Raw genomic sequence first — 19,764 nt, forward strand, 5'->3', positions numbered from 1 at the left:
CTGCTCAGAAAGCATTATTAGGTATTTGTTTGTTAGTTATTACCCCCTTCAGACAGTAAGTCAGAACCATTAGCTTGGTATAAATTGTCAGAGTAAAATGGGTACTTTGTAGAAATTGGACATTCATTCCCTTGAGCATTTCTGTTCAGTGAGGAGACACCTACCAAGTGCTTGCTGTATATCAGGCTTAGTGCTAGATCGTCAAGTTACACAGGTAAAGGAGCAGGAGAGACAGACCCTGCCCCAACAGAGTTTACCCAGCAGTGCAGAGGTTAAAATCACTCCAACATGTGCTCCCACAGACTTGAGATGTCATATACACACTGACATTTATTAGTTTCTTAGCAAACCATTTCTTCATAAATGACTCAAAAATAAACTCAGCCTGTTCTCGTGGGATGAAGGGCCAGGAATACCATATGCACCCTCCATTTCCAGTACGATCTTCCAGAAGCTCCAAAGTGACTCTTTGCTGAGAGATGTAGGTGAAGACAGACCGTTCAGCAATGGGAGTTTTTTGAAGCGGTGTTATTTATTCTGCATATTTTGCTGGTTGGCTTTGTGCAAACAACCCACACCCATTTCCAGTCACGCTGTTCATTCCTATAGCTGACCACCGTTGGCATTGAAATTGGCTTGAACTTGATTGCAGTCCTAATGTATGTGACACTCTTCCCTCTTACCCCTACTTTAGCCTGTCCTATGTTTTTATGGAGACTCAGCAAGAAACTCCATCCAAAATAGTCCTTCTCAATTATGCTTCATTGGCCTGATAGCAGAGTAATTAATTTCAGATAATTCCCACTGTGTCCTTACTCGAGCCGCTGTGGGTTAGGCGCTTTGATTATCTTTTGTGCGAGGGCCAGGGCTTTTCAGTTTTCTATTGATTCTTTTCCATACTGAGATGTAAATAGCTCACTGGCCGTAGTCGGGAATGTCCAGGCCATGAAAGTTTCAGGGATCACAAGCCCTTTGTCAGGAGACCTCAATGCCTATATTGATGCCTGTCGTGCTTTAGGATTTCATTTGCATTGATTTCATAGACTGTCCTACCCCCATAACTGACATTAGATAATTGCGTGTTGCCTCACAATAAATCCATATTCACATTCCTGGTTTCCAAGAATGTAAAGTACTAAAGATAGTTACCAGGGGAAGTGAAAAATAGCTTTCTTTTTGCCAGAGGAGAATGTGTTCTCTGCTGTTTCTCATTAATAACAAACTTCTGTTGTGAGTGTTAGAGTTTTTTAAAAAATTTCTGATTGAGCACTTAACTTGACTCCTTGTTAAATATCTGAACATTTATTTTAATTTTATTTTGATAAATTTTGTTTTTCTTTGCCTCCTGGAGGGGGAAGGTTGTAAGGGTTCTCATTTTAAGCTTTCAACTTTATGCCTTGAGGTTCAGTTTACCTTCTGGTTAAAAAAAACGTTTAGTGAAATTATGCTCTCCATCCTCCTGGGGTTTTTTTAGTTTTTTTTACTCCAGGAGTAAGTTTTCTTAAATCATACTTTTTATGTTCCTACAAGATTGATAGGTAACGGTGATCTGTGCTTGGTTCTTAAATATTAATGAAAAAGCTTTCAGTGAAACATCTTTCCAAAAATGTCAAACTGTAAATTGTTTAATTATGATGTGGCTTAAGTCATTTCTAAAAATATATGATGCTAAAGAAAAATTAAAGCAACAACAAGGATAATAAGGTGCTGGAGGAGCTCTCAGAGTCCATTGTAGACATTTATTTTGGTCCCATTTGTGTGTTTCACTTGATACAAAATGTGTTCCAGAAAAAAAATGGAATTAGGTTTCTGTATCTGGAGCTCCTCTCTAGGATGAAGCAACTATGGTGAAATGTTTTGTGAAGCGAGTTATTTTGTAACGCAAGCCATCATTTTATAATTGATCTTCTACATTTGGGGAAACTTAGCTGGGAAGGATTTATGCAAGGAATGCTCAAATGTTAGAGCTGAGGTATAGTAATGCCTTACATCCACCTGTGCATCTCTTCATAGTCTTCATTTCTAGCTCTGAATATATTTTGCCACCAACTGGTTTGAAGAACAGAGAGCCATGGGTTGAATTATGTCCCAGATTTTGGGCAACAGAGACACAATGTCAAGTGGTCACTTCTTCGACTTCTTTCAAAATACTATTTTAAGTGTTTCCTTAATTGAGGACTTCCAAAGTCTCAACTAAAATATCCCCATATTATGAAATGTTTTGGTTCACATAAGGCAAGACCATTACATCTTTTTGGGACTTCCTAAAATTGTAAACTGTAAACTTGTCCCTTGCTGCCCAGACAGGTTTTACTAGCTTTTCAGAGTCGTTTCACCTGCCTTACTTAGAGCCAGAGGATTCAGGTCTGATATTTTGAAAGGAGAAATTGCCACAGCCTTGGTCTAAACTAGAACTTCCTAAAAGATAATGTGCAGAAAGCCAAGAAGACATTCCACAAAGTTACTTTATTAAATGGTTCTTGCGGTGAATGGTTTGATTTCTATTATGGCCAAAGAAAAGGCTAACGATTTAATCACTTAATATATAATGTGACAGGAGAACAGAGTTGTGCACATGGTGTGTGCCTTCACCAACAAACTGACCTGTCCTCATTTAAGGGGTGTCCATTTATTGATGCTCTTTTTAGAGTCTGGCATTATGAGTTGAACCAGATTTTTTTTTTTAATTGGCTATCTTGATGTGTTTATTTTGAATATGTTTCCTTTACTAGGGTGAGCTTCTAGACAAGGTGTGTAAGTTAAAATTTATGAAAAGTTTTATTTTTATATTTCAAAGGTGTTAGAAGAAAATATAAATCAATATCTTAGCTTCCTCATTTGGGGAAATCTAACCCCATAAGAAGACTTTTTTTTAATGATAGCGCATGATGAATTTACAAAATTTTCTCCCACTTATAGATACTCCTAGCAATTACAAAAAACACAATATTCATATTTGCTGACTCTGAGTGAATATTTTTTGGATGCATAAATTGTCTGAAGATTCACATATACCACAAAATGAGAGTTGGCATTATAGGTACAGGAAAGGTTTTCTGTGAAAATGGTCGACTTCCTTATACTGTCTCCTATATTGGTTTTAACAAGGAAATTTAAGAGAGGTAGATTCCAAGCATATAAAAATAACTTATATTTCTGGATAAACTGTTTGCTTGTTTGTTTGTTTATCTGTCTATCTGTCTATTAATTTATTTATTTTGAGAGGGAGTAGGGGGAGGGGCAGAGGGAGAGAGAATCTTAAGCAGACTCCACACCCAGCATGGAGCCCAACGCAGGGCACAGTCTCATGACCCTGAGATCATGACCGAAGCTGAAATCAAGAGTCAAACACTCAACTGACAGCCACCCAGGTGCCCCTAAACTGTTTGCTTTTAATGGTGTTTATAGTTTTTCTTCGTAAATCTTTTTCTAGAGAATTTTTTTCATAATCTTAATATACTAAGAGTTTCAGCTTTAATAGAATTCTGATTGGCAAGGTAACTTTTGATTTGTGGCTAGAAGATGGTTCTGCTCATTGAAGCTTTAATGGTTATATTAGCTGGGCTTGAACATGGGATGGTTGGATGTGTGCTTCAGCTCTTTCTTAAACATAAGAGCTTTGCTCGTTTGACTTGTATTATGGCCAGGAGAAAGAGAAATATGGCCACCAGTAAGTTACCAGAACATTTATACCCTGCATCCCTGGGACACATAATCAACAATTCTTTATACCATGCTATGTACCAGAATAATGACCACTTTTCTAAATCTTTCTAAATGTAACTATGTTAAAAATAACTTTTATTGATTCTTGTCTTTTAACGCATACTTGAAGCCGTCAGATGATTACTCAGACTTTTATGGAAATGTACTTTCTGTAAATTTGTTTTTTATTTGGGAAGGTACAGGAAGAAATACTACTCTTAATTTCACTAAAGGTGATTTTGAAACTAAAAATGACAGGAACATATTAAAATTCTCTTTAGAAGGGTAAAAGTAATGATTCTTTAGACCTACAGCTTATGCTGAGTCCAGGAGACAAAAATCAGTCCATTGGAACAAGGTGCATAGTGCAGTCTCTTGAGAAAGATGAATTTTGTTCTAACTGCATGTAAGCTGACCAAGAAGCATTGTTTAGAGGACTTCTTGTCATTGATTCCATACCACCCTCTTGTCCCCAGGCTTCTCCCTGGGACAGGAGCCAAAGTTTGAGGCGTATATTTGCTGAGAGTGCCTAAAGATCATCCTCTGTTAACAAAGTTAGCCCAGAAGGAGGTTCTGCCCTTGGGAAAGCCAGGTGCTTGCCTTTGCCCAGAGTCCTTATGGTAAGGAGCTGGTTAAATTGAATGCAGTCTTTAGGTTCAGATCTAGCTGTACCACCTATTAGCTCCGCATCTGTGGGAAAGTTGTTGTTTCATCAATTTGAGCCTCTGCTTTCTTATCTGGAAAGCAAGCTCAAGAATATCTATCTCATACAGGTGTTGCAAGAATTAAATGGCACAAAGTAAATACCCAGTGAATGTCACTTTCTATTACTTTATGTTTAGATCTTTTACCTTTCCATTCACTGTTACTCTTAAAATACTTGACCCTCCCATGAAAGTGCTGTTTTTTGTACATGTCATTAACATGCTAGCAAAGGCTGATGTAGTGCAGCAGATAGGCTTGTGTCGTCGGAACAAGCTGAATACAGCTAGTGTATGTTTACTTAGCTATGCTTTTACCAAACACATCATCAGTTTATCTTCTGTTTCAGAAGGTGTTATTCTGTAAGTGGGTTCAGGGGTGGGTCCAATATGATGTCTTTCATCATGTTGTACTTTGGGATTACTGTTTGGGAAGAATAAGCAGTTAATTGTGCTGAAATTACCTAGGACCATGCTGTGCTAGGAGGTGGTGGTTTCACTGAGTGTGTGGGCATGGGCTTCTGTGCCTGTCATGGTGGAGAGCACTCTTGTGGCAGGCCCCAAGGTCACTGGGGATGTGGCTCTTTGTACCCAGCAGATTAACCAGGCACATCTCTATTTTTGCCAGTCTGTACAGTTACAGAAAGTTGAGTTTGCTGCCTGCAGACCCTCCTTAGAACATATCAGGGCCACATGAACAGAAATAAATAATGACAAAATAGCCAGGTACTATATAATCTGAGGGAACCTATTTTTAACACTTTTAAATTTTAAGATAGCTTTTGGTTACATTCTGGTCTGTTGTTTCTTTCATTAGGTTGAGTCATTGAAACTGGAGTTAAGCTTTTGACTTATAAAAATGGCAATTTGATTTGTCCAACCCAATACATGAATACCAAACAGGATGTACCACATGTCCCCTGCTAGCTGATTGTATCTAAGTAAATACATTTGTAATGTAATCTGGGGTAAGGATTGGCATTTGGATTTTCATCACCAGTTTTTATTTTGCTTTTAGAAGTAACCTCAGGGAGATTGGAGTAAGAGAGGATTTCCATCACTTGTTTAATGAGATTTATCACATGTTAATTCCTCCTTGAGTCATTTGCCCTAATGCCAAATCTTATATAATGGATGAGTTAGAAAGATCCCGGCCTTTACTGTGGTTCAAGAGTAGGATCTGGATCGAGGGCCACCTCTAGCTTAAGCCAACTTATTGAAGTCATAGGCTTCCCATCATTTTGTTTCGAATCCATTTGAATCTTAAGTTACCAGTTACTTATTTTATAAAAATTCCTGGGGCACCTGGGGCACCTGGGTGGCTCATTTGGTTAAGTGTCCAACTCTTGATTTTGGCTGAGATCATGATCTCGGAATCCCAGGATTGAGCCCCATATCAGGCTCCATATTCAGTGGGGAGTCTGCTTGAGGATTCTCTGTCTCCCTCTGCCTCTCCCCCTGATCTCTCTCTCTCTAAAATGAATAAATAAATCTTAAAAAAAAAAAACTCTTAGCACTATAGTCAGTCATCAGACAATGAATGACACTCATTTGGAAAGCAATATTTTAATACAACCAAATTTCGTTTTAAGATTTTATTTATTTATTTGACAGAGAAAGAGAGAGCACAAACAAGAGAGTGGGAGAGGGAGAGACAGACTCCCCGTGGAGCAGGAAGCCAGATGTGTGACTCAATCCCAGGACCCTTAACCAATTGAGCCACCTAGGCACCCAATACAACCAAATTCTAATTCAATTTTTTTTAACAGAATAATGTCTGTAGAAATACCCTTTATTCTCTTATCATTCATCTCCCTCTGTGTACCGTACCACACCCTCTATCATCCCCTTATTGTTGTACTATTACTGGTATAATGCTAATAGCATTGCACAATTAGTTCCTAAAAGGATTTCTTGCCCTGTACTTTTGACCCAGAGTGTCGGTGAAAGAATGCCATCTAGAGCATTCTTTTACTCATTTGTAGTGCAAGCATTACTGAGTACCTACCACATGCTAGTCTCTATACACAGGGGTTTGTATTTAATAAGAAGAGACGAGTGGATAGCATGGTTGAGGATTTAGTTGGAATGTTTCTACCTAGTGTGTTAAGCATACACACAGAATCCATCAAGTCCCAGTGAGGAGAGTTTGGGAAGCCTTCCCAGAGCAGGTGGCTGAAACTGAGTAAGAGTTCACCAGGAGAAGAAAGAGAAATATATGTCGGGCAGAGATAGCACCAAGGAACTTAGGTAAAACAACCAGGTAAATCTTAAAACTTGGACCATATAGGGAAATGGATTTAAATAATACAGCTCTTCTCTGTATCAGTATTTTGACTGCTAGAATATATATATCCTGGTTCTTTGTTCATTCTTACTTACAAATTGGTTCTGTAATAGATCATTTGGGTCCTCTCTTTCCTTATGACTGCAGTTTTTAAATTAATATCGTTAATGTTTTTCATCTTGTCTTTGAAGTCGTAGTTAATTGAATTCATATTCTTATTAAATTATTTTATAGAGTGAAGCAACTGTTAGGAATTTCTTCTGCTCTTTGAGTTGTATTTTCATTTGATGGGGACATGGGATCAAAAAATAGGATCTTTGTGTTTTTTCCGTGCCTTTTCTCTCTTTTTTCCCCCTTGCCATACATTTGTTTGAATAGTTGTCATATATTTCTTTTCACTTGATCATGCCTGGGTAGTTCAGATCAGATTTTCTATTCATGCTGCTATAATGAAGATTGTTTTTTGACCTGTTCAGCATGCTGTCTGACAGAGATTGTTTCCTTTTTTTCAAGCTACAGTTGAGAGCTTTATTTTGTCCATTCATGTTTGTTTTTGCTATAGCCTGATGTAATGACCAGAGAACTGGGGATACCCCATGAGAGGGAATGTGGTCTTTACTAGGATACCTGGGCTCTGCTCCTCTCTCTTAAGATTGTATTAAATGTGCTGCACCACGGTTCATGGAACTTGGTGTGGATGGATGGGTATGGTGTCAGTCTGCTTTTAATTAATTTCTCCAATTCTGGTGAATTTCTAAGAGGCTTATTTCACTCAGGATCAGCCTTACTACTGACTTTCCATTCTTTCACTCATTATTCTCCTGAAGCAATTTCCATTGGTCCTAGGTCAAACAAAAAAAAAAGGAAGACCACAGTTTATTTCCTTCAAGATTTGAAATTCTATGGAATAATCCTCAAGATTCCCACTGATATCACTTTTAGAAAAGTGAGGCCTTTTCCCTTGGTCTTCAGAAATTAGTTTCCTCCCTCAACCATGAAGTTTTAAAACTCAGTATATTAGATTATATGCATTTCCTTGTCTGGGTGCCCTTGGTGGAATATTTTTGCTAGTTTTTAGTAATTCTGTTTTTTGGAAGCTATTGCTTATTTTGTTCATTGTTGTGGGAAGGATATTCTGTGGTCTGGTTTTCAGCAGTCATCATGACTTGATAGCCAAGGAGAGGACCACAAACAACATAGTCCTGAATGATTCTTTTCTAAGGATTCAGCCTAGATTTCTTCAATTTGGAAGTAAATTTGCTTTCTTTCTTTTTTTTAATATTTTATTTATTTATTTATTTGAGAGATAGAGACAGAGCATGAGCAGAGGGGAGAAGCAGAGGGGTAGGGAGAAGCACCTGGCTGTATCCCAGGACCCCGGGATAAAGACCTGAGCCAAAGGTAGCTGTTTAACCAGCTGAGCCACCCAGGCTGCCCTGGAGGTAAACTTGCTTATTGAAGCAATTTAATCAAAAAATAAATTTGATTATTATTTGTTCTACAGACATAAGGATAATAATGTTAAGGTGAGAGATCATGACTCTAGGAGGTGATATTAGCCCATTTGCATCCAGGTTTAAGAGAGAATTGTACTGACTGTGGCTTAAGTTTTGGTTGGAGGAAAGAACCAGATGTCTGTACCTTTCCTCCGTTGCCATGTAGGTTCTATGAGTTTTCTGTATTTTTTCATCATCATGTGCCTAGACAAGGTTGTTTGGCAGCCCTGTCCAAGAAGTCATCGTGCTTGATCCATGAATCAGTCCATTTCAGATGCCATAAAAGTAATGTGACTTTGCAAACACCACCCAATCCCTTAGGAGACTTACCGCTTTGGGGATGAAAACTTCTATCAGGTCCAGAAACTAGAGCCTCAATCACATATGTAATTGCCCTACTTGGCAGTTCTGTTCTGAATCATCCTTTTTCCATGGCACAGGCTATGTGAGAACTGAGTGCACTTGAGAATGAGTGGGTTTGGTGTTTTGCTTTAGTCTTCAGTGTGCTTGGCACCATAGCTTTGCTTTGGGTAACACTACCCAACTCTTTTTGTTTTTAAGATTTTATTTATTTATTTGACAGAGGTTGGAGAGAACACAAGCAGGGGGAATAGCAGAGGCTGAGGGAGAAGCAAGCTGGATCCCAGGACCCTGACATCATGGCCTAAGCCAAAGGCAGACACTTAACTGACTGAGCCACCCAGGTGCCCCAACACTACCCAACTCCTAACAGAGAGACTTGAAGAACTCTTGACTGCTTCCCACCATGTCTTTGTTACCTTAACTCAGCTAATTTATGTGTCAGTGGGGTTCTCTGGCACATAGGCAGGATGACATAATCTCAGGCAGAAAAATCTTCCAAACATTTACAGAGTAAAGGGAGAACACAGTTCTCTTTCCTCCACTTATCTTTCTCATCCCTGTCAGCCCCTTTGAGAAGGAAAGGTATTTTCTCTGCTCCATGGCAACTTGAAGAATTGAAATGAGTGGGTTTACCCGTCACTCCAGTCTCCCCAAACTCGGCTGTATTACTTCTAGAGTCTTGTTTTCTTCCTTCTCCAATGAGGAAATTAGCAACTTTATTTGGAGGTGATTTAAAATAATGTAGAGTTCAGGAGTTTAAGGAAAAGAATAGACTTTATTGTGGAATGTAGCAGCCATTTGCTGTTCCTTTGGTTTTATAGTTAGTTCTTTAAACAGTTTCTTAAATGAATTAAGTGCTGACAAGCCTTCACTCCTGAGGGATAGTAATATTACCTCAAATTCTCACATACTTTCTACAAATAAAAGTATCATATAATTATATTCTCCTCTTCCTCTTCTTTCTTCAACTCTGGCGACAACTAGTTAATTTTGAAACTGCCAGAGAGATTATTTCAGTGTTATACTGCACCTCTGGGAAAAGAATGGAATCTTCTCTTTTTTGTCCATATGCTGACAAAAATCTCCTAATTTCAGAGGGCAATGATGTCACCAGCTAATGAGCAAAATATTTCTTACTAAACAGATGAGTCCTTCCCTGATGCCTTTGTGAAATAAAGAAAAAAAAGCCACAATGTGTTTCATATTGTCTATAGTTACTCTGACAACTCATAAACACTTCAAAATGCAGTTCTGACTTCTTTAGAGAGTGAGACTAATTTTTTTGGTAAACACAAAGAAAACCCATTAAACTGATGGCTGTGACCGGAAGGCCTCTACCATGGCCGGACACCGATGACAAGTAGTCATCAGCACTGATCTTGAACATACCCAGCCGGAGCCAATGTGCTGCCCCCAAGGTAGGGAGTGACCTTGAATGCATCACTTCTTGGACCAGTGGAGGATGATCAGGCATGTTGGAGAGATTATGAAATCAAGCTTGGAAAAGAGGAGGCCGGAAAGCTGCTGTTGATTGGTGTCACATGCTGTTTAGCAGGGCAGCAGCAGCCCATCTTTCTTTGCCTGTCCAAAAAGGCAGGCATCTAAGGTCAGGGGGAGAGAGAAGTGAGCCATAGGGCCATCTAATCACTGATCTTCTGGAATCTGGGAAGGACACAGAAATGCCCCCAAACTCATGGCAGGTGCCCCACTCCTCAGTGAACCATGTGTCAGTTCCCCTAGCCAAACTTTGAGTTCTCGCACTTCTGAATGCCTGTGCCTCTTTTTTTCCTCTTACACGTTTATCATGGCTACTTATGCTAATCATATCTCTGAACCTTTCTGGGGTATCTCTCTGCCCTCAGACTTCTAGATGATAACCTTTGCAGGCCCAGGTAAAGTTGGCTCACTCCCATTTCAGTTCCTTGCTCTTCCTTATACCTTGAATCAGTGCATCTATCCATTGATGTCCACCAGGAAATATTTATCACAAACAGATCCCATTTTAATCGTCTCAGTGTAAGAGAGTATTGTAATGCTCAGTGTTGGCGATTGTGTGAGGAAGTAGGCACTCTTTTTTGTTTTTGTTTTTTTTAAGATTGATTGATTGATTGATTGATTGATTTACTTACTTACTTAAATGAGTGAGTGAGTGCACACACGAGTGCAGGGCAGGGCAGAGGGAAAGGAAGAGAATCTCAGGCAGACTCTTTGCTGAGTGTGGAGCCAGACGCAGGACTTGATCTTATAACCCTGAGGTCATGACCTGAGCTGAAATCAAGAGTTGGGCATTTAACTGACTGAGCCACCCAGGTGTCCCTAGACACTCTTTTTATACTACTTGTGAGATTTTAAAATAATAGTATACAGTTTTTCTTCTGAGGAAATTGTTAATATATATCAGAGGTCTTAAAGCTATGCCCATTTTTCACCCATAAATCCTACAATCTAATCATTTTTTTCTAAAAAGAAAAATATTGTTAGATGTCTTAGAAATTTTATGACAAACTGTTAATTAGAGTATTGTTTATGATATCGAAAAATTGGAAACACACCAATGTTTAATGATTTGAGGGCATTAAGAAAATTGTGGTTTATGGGATCCCTGGGTGGTGCAGCAGTTTGGCGCCTGCCTTTGGCCCAGGGCGCGATCCTGGAGTCCCGGGATCGAGTCCCACGTCAGGCTCCCGGTGCATGGAGCCTGCTTCTCCTTCTGCCTGTGTCTCTGCCTCTCTCTCTCTCTCTCTGTGACTATCATAAATAAATAAAAATTAAAAACAAAACAAAAAAGACTTTATAAAAAAAAAAGAAAATTGTGGTTTACTTCTGTGAATATGAATGAATCATGAAAAGATTGTATTTTATCTGTTGGACATTTGTTGACATGAGAAAATGTTCAAAATGTATCACTTGATAAAGCAGATTTTTAAACAGTTTGGACAGTATCCATTGAGAGCTCCAAGGTTTCTCTAAGAGATACCTTTTAGAGGTGGCTCTGTGGCTCGGAGAGGGTAACAGCTCTAAGCAGGCACTTTGTTTCTCCTCACACTGTGTGTTAATGTGAGGGAGACTCTGAGGACCCTGATAGTGACTATGGGAGGTGGTACAGCTAAAGATCACAAAGTCATCCTTTTTTGTAAAAGACAACACAAAACAGACAGAAACCTAAGGGTGGGGACACCTGGGTGGCTCAGTGGTTGGGCGTCTAACCTTTGGCTCAGGTGGTGATCCTGGGGTCCTGGGATCAAGCCCTGCATCGGGCTCCCCACGGGGAGCCTGCCTCTCCCACTGCCTATGTCTCTGCCTCTCATGAATAAATACATAAAATCTTGAAAGAAAGAAAGAAAGAAAGAAGAAAGAGAAAGAAAGAAAGAAAGAAAGAAAAGAAAGAAAAAGAAAGAAGAAAGAAAGAAAGAAAGAAAGAAAGAAAGAAAGAAAGAAAGAAAGAAAGAAAGAAAGAAAGAAAGAAAGAAAAAGAAACTAAAGGGTATATAGTGTGTGGCGGGTACATGCATATGCTTGCGTGTGGTGTGTGTGTGTGTGTGTGTGTGTGAGAGAGAGAGAGAGAGAGAGAAGTAGGAGGATAGAAACCAAAATATGACTTAGCTTTTCTGAATGTGGGAGGTATGGGTGATTTCTGTTTCTCCTTCTCTATCTGCATTTCCCACATTTTCTAATTAAAAATATATTACATGTGATCGTAAATAAATGAATAGGACAGTGCCCATTGTCTTTCATGTAGACATTTAGACATTTAGAGAAGGACTGGGTCATACAGTGATTACCATATTCTGGGCTGAATTCTGTGGAAGATGTGGAGGAAGGGTTTTCCAAGGAAGGTGACACATGAATATTGAAGGATTGGTAGGAGCTAGAAAAGTAGATGGGGTGGGCAGAGATATTCCTTAAAAAGGAATCCACTGGTGCAAAGGTGTGCAGGCGCAGGAGAAAGAGAGTATTTGAGGTGCTCTGAGGAAGTCAACGGATGAGAGCCATATGCTATGAGAGGCCTTTCCACACAGTATCTGCATAGACACAGAAAACGGACATTAGTGCAGGACTCTAATAACCTTACAAAGTCCTGTACTCCACAATAAGGCCTTTGGGCTTTGCTCTGAAGACCTACCGAACAATTCCTTATAGTGGCATCAAATGCTCAAGTCTTCCTGCAGCAAATTTGCCCATTTCCTGGGTGCTAAGTAAGTTCAAGTCCACTACCCAATGAACAAGATCAGCGATGCCCTTCCTTCATGAAGTGTATTCCCCAGTTTCCAGCAAGAAGCTTCCCAGGGTAGCCTGACCCAGCCCAGTCCTTCAAATATTCAGATACCACAGCAGGGGCTGGGAACGATGGGGCTGGAGAGTCCAAACTTCTTCGTTACACACTGATGTGGATGGTGCATGCACTGGGCACCAGGAGTACAAGGAGGGGGATTGACATGGCCTCTGACCCGTGGACCTTCCTGTCTTCTAAAGGATGAACTGTGGTAGATATCCGTGTAGTAGCTGACAGTGAGGACCCTCATAAAGACCTGAGTCAGCCTCCAAGAATTGTGGCAGTGACAGCTAACGGGGTTCACAGGATGAGTTGGCCACCAGGAGGGTAAGCAGGGATGTGTCTTTCCCCCAACCTCCTCACAGAACTGGGTGCAGTCAGTGCCCAGCTTCCCAGGCAGCTCTCAGCGACAGAGGCTCCACTACCTTCCAGGCCCTAGGCCTCACATTCAGGGTCTCTTTTTACCTTCTCAGGAATTTTCAGAAGCTGCCTATTTTACAAATGAGAGAAATTTTAAGAAACATGCCTAAGACACACACTGTTCACAGGGGGACCTGAGCCTTCCTCTGCCAGATCCCAGAGTTTTGGCTCCTAATCCTGCTCAGAATCTTCTCTACATCTAAACAACCTGTTCAGGCACCTAAGTGGCTCAATGGGTTAAGCATCTGCCTTTGGCTTGGGTCATAATCCCTGGGTCCTGAGATCAAGCCCCATGTCGGGCTCCCTAAAGAGTCGGCTTCTCCCTCTCCCTCTGCTGCTCCCCCTGCTTGTGCACGCTCTCTCTCTCTCTCTCTCTCTCTCTCTCTCTGTCAAATAAGTAAATAAAATCTTTAAAAAATAACCTATCCAGACCCAGCCTCAGATGTTGGCCATATCATTAGCTTTCACATGTTTTCTTTGCCTTTGCTGTTTACACAGCACCTAAAACAGCAGCTTCTAAGAGTTAAAATGGGTCTTGTTTAAATTCTAATCAATAATAGATTACAGATGTAATCAGCACTCACTGAGCTCCACTTGTTGATGGGACAGACAGTTTTTAAAACAACGCTTGAAGATAAGTGTTAGTAGATGAAATTTGCAAGGAGGAATACTACGACCCACAGAACTGAAGTGATTTGCTGGAGGACTTGGAAATTAAACCCAGGTTGTTGACCTCCAGAGCCTTTTGGGTTTCCTCTTCCCTTTATCCCACTCCCATTGGGGCATAATACAGTTTCTTAGTTTGCACTAAGTAACCAGGAAATTCAACCAGAGACTTCTACTGACAGTTTTAGGGAACTCGAAGCATAACGTTGCACGCACTGTGGTTGGCAGTCCTGGGTGAAGAAAGCTCAAGCGCAGGTTGGGGGCACAGGAGCAAAACCATAAAGTTTCACGTTCCTTCTGCCATTTATGGTCTGTGAAATTAGGTCCAATGTGTAAACACTTAGCACAGTGCCTGCGAAGTAGGAGCATTCAATAAATATGGGTGTTGAAAGTATAATGTCAGAAAAGCACCTGCCACTGTTTCTGGCACATGTGGGCCCTCAGAAGGCAGCGGGGAAGGGAGAAAGCAGAGGTGTGGGGGAGCAGACTGGCGGACCTAGACAGTAGGGGGGAGGTGGAGCAGACCCTTGTGGACTTGCAACCCACGTCGCGGAGGCTTCATACGGGCTTTCAGTCCTGTCTTGTTTCGATGACGTTCTGTTTAAGAGCATGTGCCTCTGGCTCCCCAGGCACCCCTGAGAAAATTAAATGATCATCTTGTGACACAGTCCCCGTGCACACATTTCTAGAACACAAGAGCACTCCGCTGCCCTGAGGTGGTTACTGAGACAATTCGGTGCGACAGTTTTAGAAGCATCACTGGACAGGAAATAACCTGCATTTACTCGTTAAAATAGAAGAAAAGGAGTAGGGAGAGAGACAGAAAGTGACAACTCCGGGAGAAAACCAAAATCATAAGTTTTAATTCAGTAGTGTCAAAAATAGCCGTCGGAAGGTGTCTATTTTCAATCGAGCCTACTCCCTGCGGGGAGTGTTTGCGAGAATATCTGTGAGAGAGATCTTTTTTTAAGTTAAGGCACTTGTAAGGGTTTATCCTCGTCCCGGATTTGCTCAGATTCCCGCGTTCTTTTTTTTCTTTCTCTGGAATTCCATAGACAGTAATTAAGGAACTGGAGGCCAGCGGGAGGTCAGGGAGCCTTCGTCAGTGAAAACAGGGATTGTTTGCCACGTACAACACTCCCTTTTTTCCTGGTGGTGAATAGGAGATTTGCTTAGAGCTGATGACTTATGCCTTTCTTACAAGTTATGCAGTTAGCGAGTAACTGGGGGATCAGTCAGCAAGCAGAAAGCAGCTAATTGAATCCAGTGTCTTCACTTTTTCCTCCGTCGGATCCTCAGCTGTGCTGGTGGAGCCTGTCTGATCATGTAACTGCAAAGGAACATGTTTGAGGAGTGCCTCCACCTCACTTTGCGATTACAGACTTGACGGACCCAGAGCGAAGAGGCTCCCGGCGTGGGGAGGGGGCGGGGGTGCCAGCCGAGCTCAGCATCGCCCCTCAGGCCTGCTAAATGCCGAAGCCGGTAAGTCCCGCCGGAGTCATCCTGCGTGAAAGGGAGAATGTGCTTTCGGTCACTTGCAGGCAAAGCTTTTTGATCGCTCCTAGCTGTGGTGGCTTTCCCCTTTCTCTGTTCAAACTCTGCGAGATGCATCCTTCTTTCCTCCTTTCCCCCCACCCCGGCTCTGCCGAACCCTGAGCACTCTTTCCTAGCATGCTCGCCAGTAAGAAGACGCAGCGTGGTGGGGGGAGAACAGGGAACATTATTCTGAGAGTAAAGGGATTCTCAGGAGATGGAGGGTATGTATGCGGCCAGCTCAGCTGTCAGGAGCGGAGGCTGGACTGCAGACCCCCTGGCACGATGTAACTTTCCAGAAACCTACGAACGGTCGGGTTCCTTCCCTTCGGGGTGATGCCACTGACAGTGCGGACTGAGGAAGTGGGAGCGTCTAGGTCGGATTATGCACCCAGTTAACCAGAAACCGTTGTGTGAATTTCATAAGCAAATACATTTCCAGTTTCAGGATACATTCAGAAATATTTAAATATCTTACAGTGTTATGTGTGTGACTCCAGGGAAGATAAATGGACTTAGTCTGGCTGTTAATTGGGACAGTGTGCCGAGTGTTTGGGGCAGGGGAAGCACGCATGCAGAGTGCATTTCTACAGAAAAGCACAGTCGTATGTAATCCTGTGCTCAGCGTGGTCTCCAGCAGTCCCCGAAAGGGTTCTGGTTGCTTTTTGCAAAGTTCAGTTTAACTTTTATCATGGGACAGTGCCCCTGTGCCTGCACGACAGTGCCATGTGGCTTTTGGAAAGCATTTGTTAGAGTGCACCATAGTTGCAGGAACTTTTATTTTTTTTAACGGGGTCCATTGACCAACCTGCAGTGACAGGCTTGAGAGTGAGGGGATGCTTTTCGTTTGCTCCGGCACACAAACTCTTCTATCATACAGATGCTATTAATTGTGTTCCTTTTTTTCTGATCATCCTTAATGTAACTGTGTTATGAAAAGTTCTCCACGCTGGCTCCGTGTCTTTCCTATTAGAACATTGCAGATGTGTCAAGGACACACATGTTCCAAAAGAAGCTGAGAAAGAAGGAGGCTCCACCCTCCTTCGCCTGCCAAGTGGGCCCCATAGTCCTCATTCAGCACCCTGGCAGGCAAATGGTGTACTATCTCTTTAAAGCAGCTATAGTTTTGTGCCTTGGCTTGGTCAATTTGTTATGGTTTAAAACGGTGGAGCCAGCTGTCTGCAATCTGATGTAATGTTGCCATGGAAACCAGAAATGAAACACTTAAGCATTCACCACAGAATTACTACATATAGCATTAGCCAAAGTAATTAAAAGTTGAGCCATATGGGCTTTCTGGTGGAAAAATCTGCAATAGAGAGGCTGGAAATCAAATGTTTCTATTTACAATAATGTAAATCCACTTTTCCACATCCTTTGGTGGAATACATTAATTGCCTTTTTCAACTAAAGTTTAGAGATGGGGAGTTTTATACTGATGATTGAGTTTTCACCTTCTCCCTTAGATGATGGTCAAACTAAAGTTTACTTTAGTCCTCTGACCTGGGGCAGGACAGGGAGAGGAGGAGATCCTGTGTCATGTTACAACGTGCATAAACATACGCTGTTATTTTTGCACTTAAGTTTATTTCAAACCTGTTTTCTAGTAGTTCTCTTTAATTTTAGGATTCTATTTCTTGGAATCCACCATTCATTTTTTATGTTAATGCAGATTCCCTTCATCTTCTACTAGAGTTCATCCGGGTGTGAAGATACCTATTAAATGTGTGTGTCCTCGCACACTTCTTAATTAAATAGTTATTTTTAAATTCTCACACCCTCATCTTTGGGGATGTAATTTCTGAATAAAAAGACATGACATTTTCAGTATTTGGGAAGTAGTGTGTGCTAATTTAAAAGAAACATGAAATGAGGAATTTAAGCTTTAGTCCCCAGTTTAAAAGAAATGCACTCCTTATACAGGGTCTTTATTGTTAAAACAGCCAGAGAGAATTTCTTAAAGGCAAATATTTCACAACTCCTTTTATTCTGGACTCAGGAGGAAATGAGAAGTCAACACCTCTCTATCAATAAAAAGAATCTTTGAGCTGCACTTAACTCCAGTGACTTCTATCATACAATGACTTCAACTCCAGGCTTATTCAAGGGAAGATTTTCTACTTTTTTTTTAAAGTACATAGATATAAATATATATCTTGATTGATTTTGGTTTTATCTCTTACATTTTTCTTCGTATAAATTGTGCTGCATCTACCTTGTTTAGTGTCCAAATCATGATAATGAAAAGTTACTGGTTACTGTGATTTGTGATTTGCCAGTGGCAAACACCCCCAAAATCTTTTTTTTTTTAAAGAAAAGTAAAAATAACATTAGTTCAAAGTTCTAAAGAGCTCCTGTTTCTCAAAAATAGATGGAACATGTGAAAGCAATTAAGTACCTGGACTATGTTATTTTTCACCACGGTGGATCAGGGCAAAGGAAGGTAGGACTTGGGGAGGGGAATCTCTGCCTTTAATTCTGTTGTCCTGGTTTAACAATTTCATTTCTCCTGCAAAAGTTCCCTCTGATAGCATATTTCCTACATATGATTTGTCTTTATGGAATGTGAAGGCACACACAGCACCCACCCCAGCAGCAGCAACCCCAAGCTAGGTACAAGGCCTATATATACACACATTGTTGATTTTCATTCCGTAACATAGCCTCTTGTATCTTGATTGTAAACAACCTGTGTTTGTATCATTTTTCACTCGACTTCAGAATTTTTTATATATTTATTTATGACTTAAGAATGTTTTATTTTTTTTAATTTTTATTTATTTATGATAGTCATACAGAGAAAGAGAGAGAGAGGCAGAGACACAGGCAGAGGGAGAAGCAGGCTCCATGCACCAGGAGCCCGATGTGGGATTTGATCCCCGGTCTCGAGGATCCAAAGGCAAAGGCAGGCGCCAAACCGCTGCGCCACCCAGGGATCCCCTTAAGAATGTTTTAATGTGAGAGTTATAAACGTGCTCTAGGTTTGTCTTACTATAACGCTGGTTGTCCTATTATTTTTTGAGACACGTCAAGAGGGCAGGATCCTTTAAATGTTTGTGTATAACTCCATGCACTATAGTTTTGTTCAGGTGCTGATTACCCAGAATGAGGGTTAACGCAGTTCTCATTCCTCTGGTTGACCACTCTGACCATTTCATCACACATTAACAATTCAACCAAGTAAAAATGAAATTCAAACCAGACAATGCCCTTATGTCGCAAAAGTTATCCTTCCTATTTCATTTTAAGTGTTTACATTTTAAGTTTTAGACCAAACTAAGCCGCATTGCCAGCAGGCAGTGTATCCTCCTTCCCCCATTACCTGGGTGTTCCATTTCTGTTCTTCATTATCCAGTAAGTAGTAGTTCACTTTAATTCTGAAATGGATATGCAACATCTTATCTAGGAATTTTGGAGAAATTGAATACAGTTCACAGAAGGGAAGCCTGAGAAATCCCCCTGTCCTGATGACTTGCCATTTATGGGTTATAATAATTATTCCTCAGTGGGTGAATGGTTTGCTTATAGTCCTGCAGAGGGAAAGTACAATGACCCTATGCTAGGAGCTCCAGGCTGAGGCAGAGGCCAGGAAACGGGTTGAATTTATCCCTTACATAGTGCCACAGTGCTACAGAAATATTTGTGAACTCACAACATGCTGCACCATTTTTCTGCTTAAGTAATTTCTACAGTCTCTACTGTCTTTACTCTTGAACAGCTGTTCTCTGCTAATTCTTGTGTACCTATTTGTTGATTATGGAAAGCATTTCTTGCCAGGAAATGGCTTCATATTTAAGGCCCTTTGTTCAGAGATGTGGTTTTTGTTTTGCTTTTTGTTGTTTATCTGAGGCATTTCTGCCCTTACTATTTCTGTGACCGAGGTTTGAGGAAATGGAGAGAAGGTTGTTGCCAGGATGTGCGGGATCCACTGGGGTCGCTCCCAGGCTGCCTAGGGTGTGTGGAGGCTGCGCACTTTGGCGCATCTCTGCTCCCAGGAATGCCTGAGCACCCGGCCCCTGCAGAACGCCCCTTTAGTTGGGGATTTCTTTTGCTTTTCCACATTTTAAACAGATAAAACAGAGGAAGCTGCATATTGAATGTTGGGGCTGACTTGGAACCAAAACCCTCATTTTGTTCACAAGGAAAGGATTGTTTTCACTGGGGTCACTGCTGCAGAGAGAATTTTTTTTTCTCTCTGTAATGTTTGATACTTGAGGGAAAACAGCTGGGTTGAGCATACTTGAATCACTGCAAAATAAAATGGGATGCTGGAGAATATGCACTGTACTGTATGGCTGAAAAGGTCAGCTTTTTCCCTTG

The 19,764-nt window shown here is 41.0% G+C and overlaps 1 protein-coding gene across 3 annotated transcripts in view; it reads left to right on the top strand.

Moving 5' to 3' along the window:
• SASH1 (SAM and SH3 domain containing 1) overlaps nt 1–19,764 on the top strand; it is a 255,510-nt gene that overhangs the window by 195,007 nt on the left and 40,739 nt on the right. The window contains exon 1 of one of the 3 annotated variants that reach the window (XM_041745578.1): nt 15,045–15,393. The exons of the other annotated variants lie outside the window; for them this stretch is intronic. Coding sequence (XP_041601512.1) covers nt 15,382–15,393 — 12 coding nt within the window. The 5' untranslated portion in view covers nt 15,045–15,381. Of the gene's footprint in view, nt 1–15,044; nt 15,394–19,764 lie in introns of those variants that run through there. 3 annotated transcript variants of the gene reach the window in all.

This window comes from Vulpes lagopus, chromosome 2 (assembly GCF_018345385.1).
Source record: "Vulpes lagopus strain Blue_001 chromosome 2, ASM1834538v1, whole genome shotgun sequence".
Lineage (NCBI taxonomy): Eukaryota > Metazoa > Chordata > Mammalia > Carnivora > Canidae > Vulpes > Vulpes lagopus.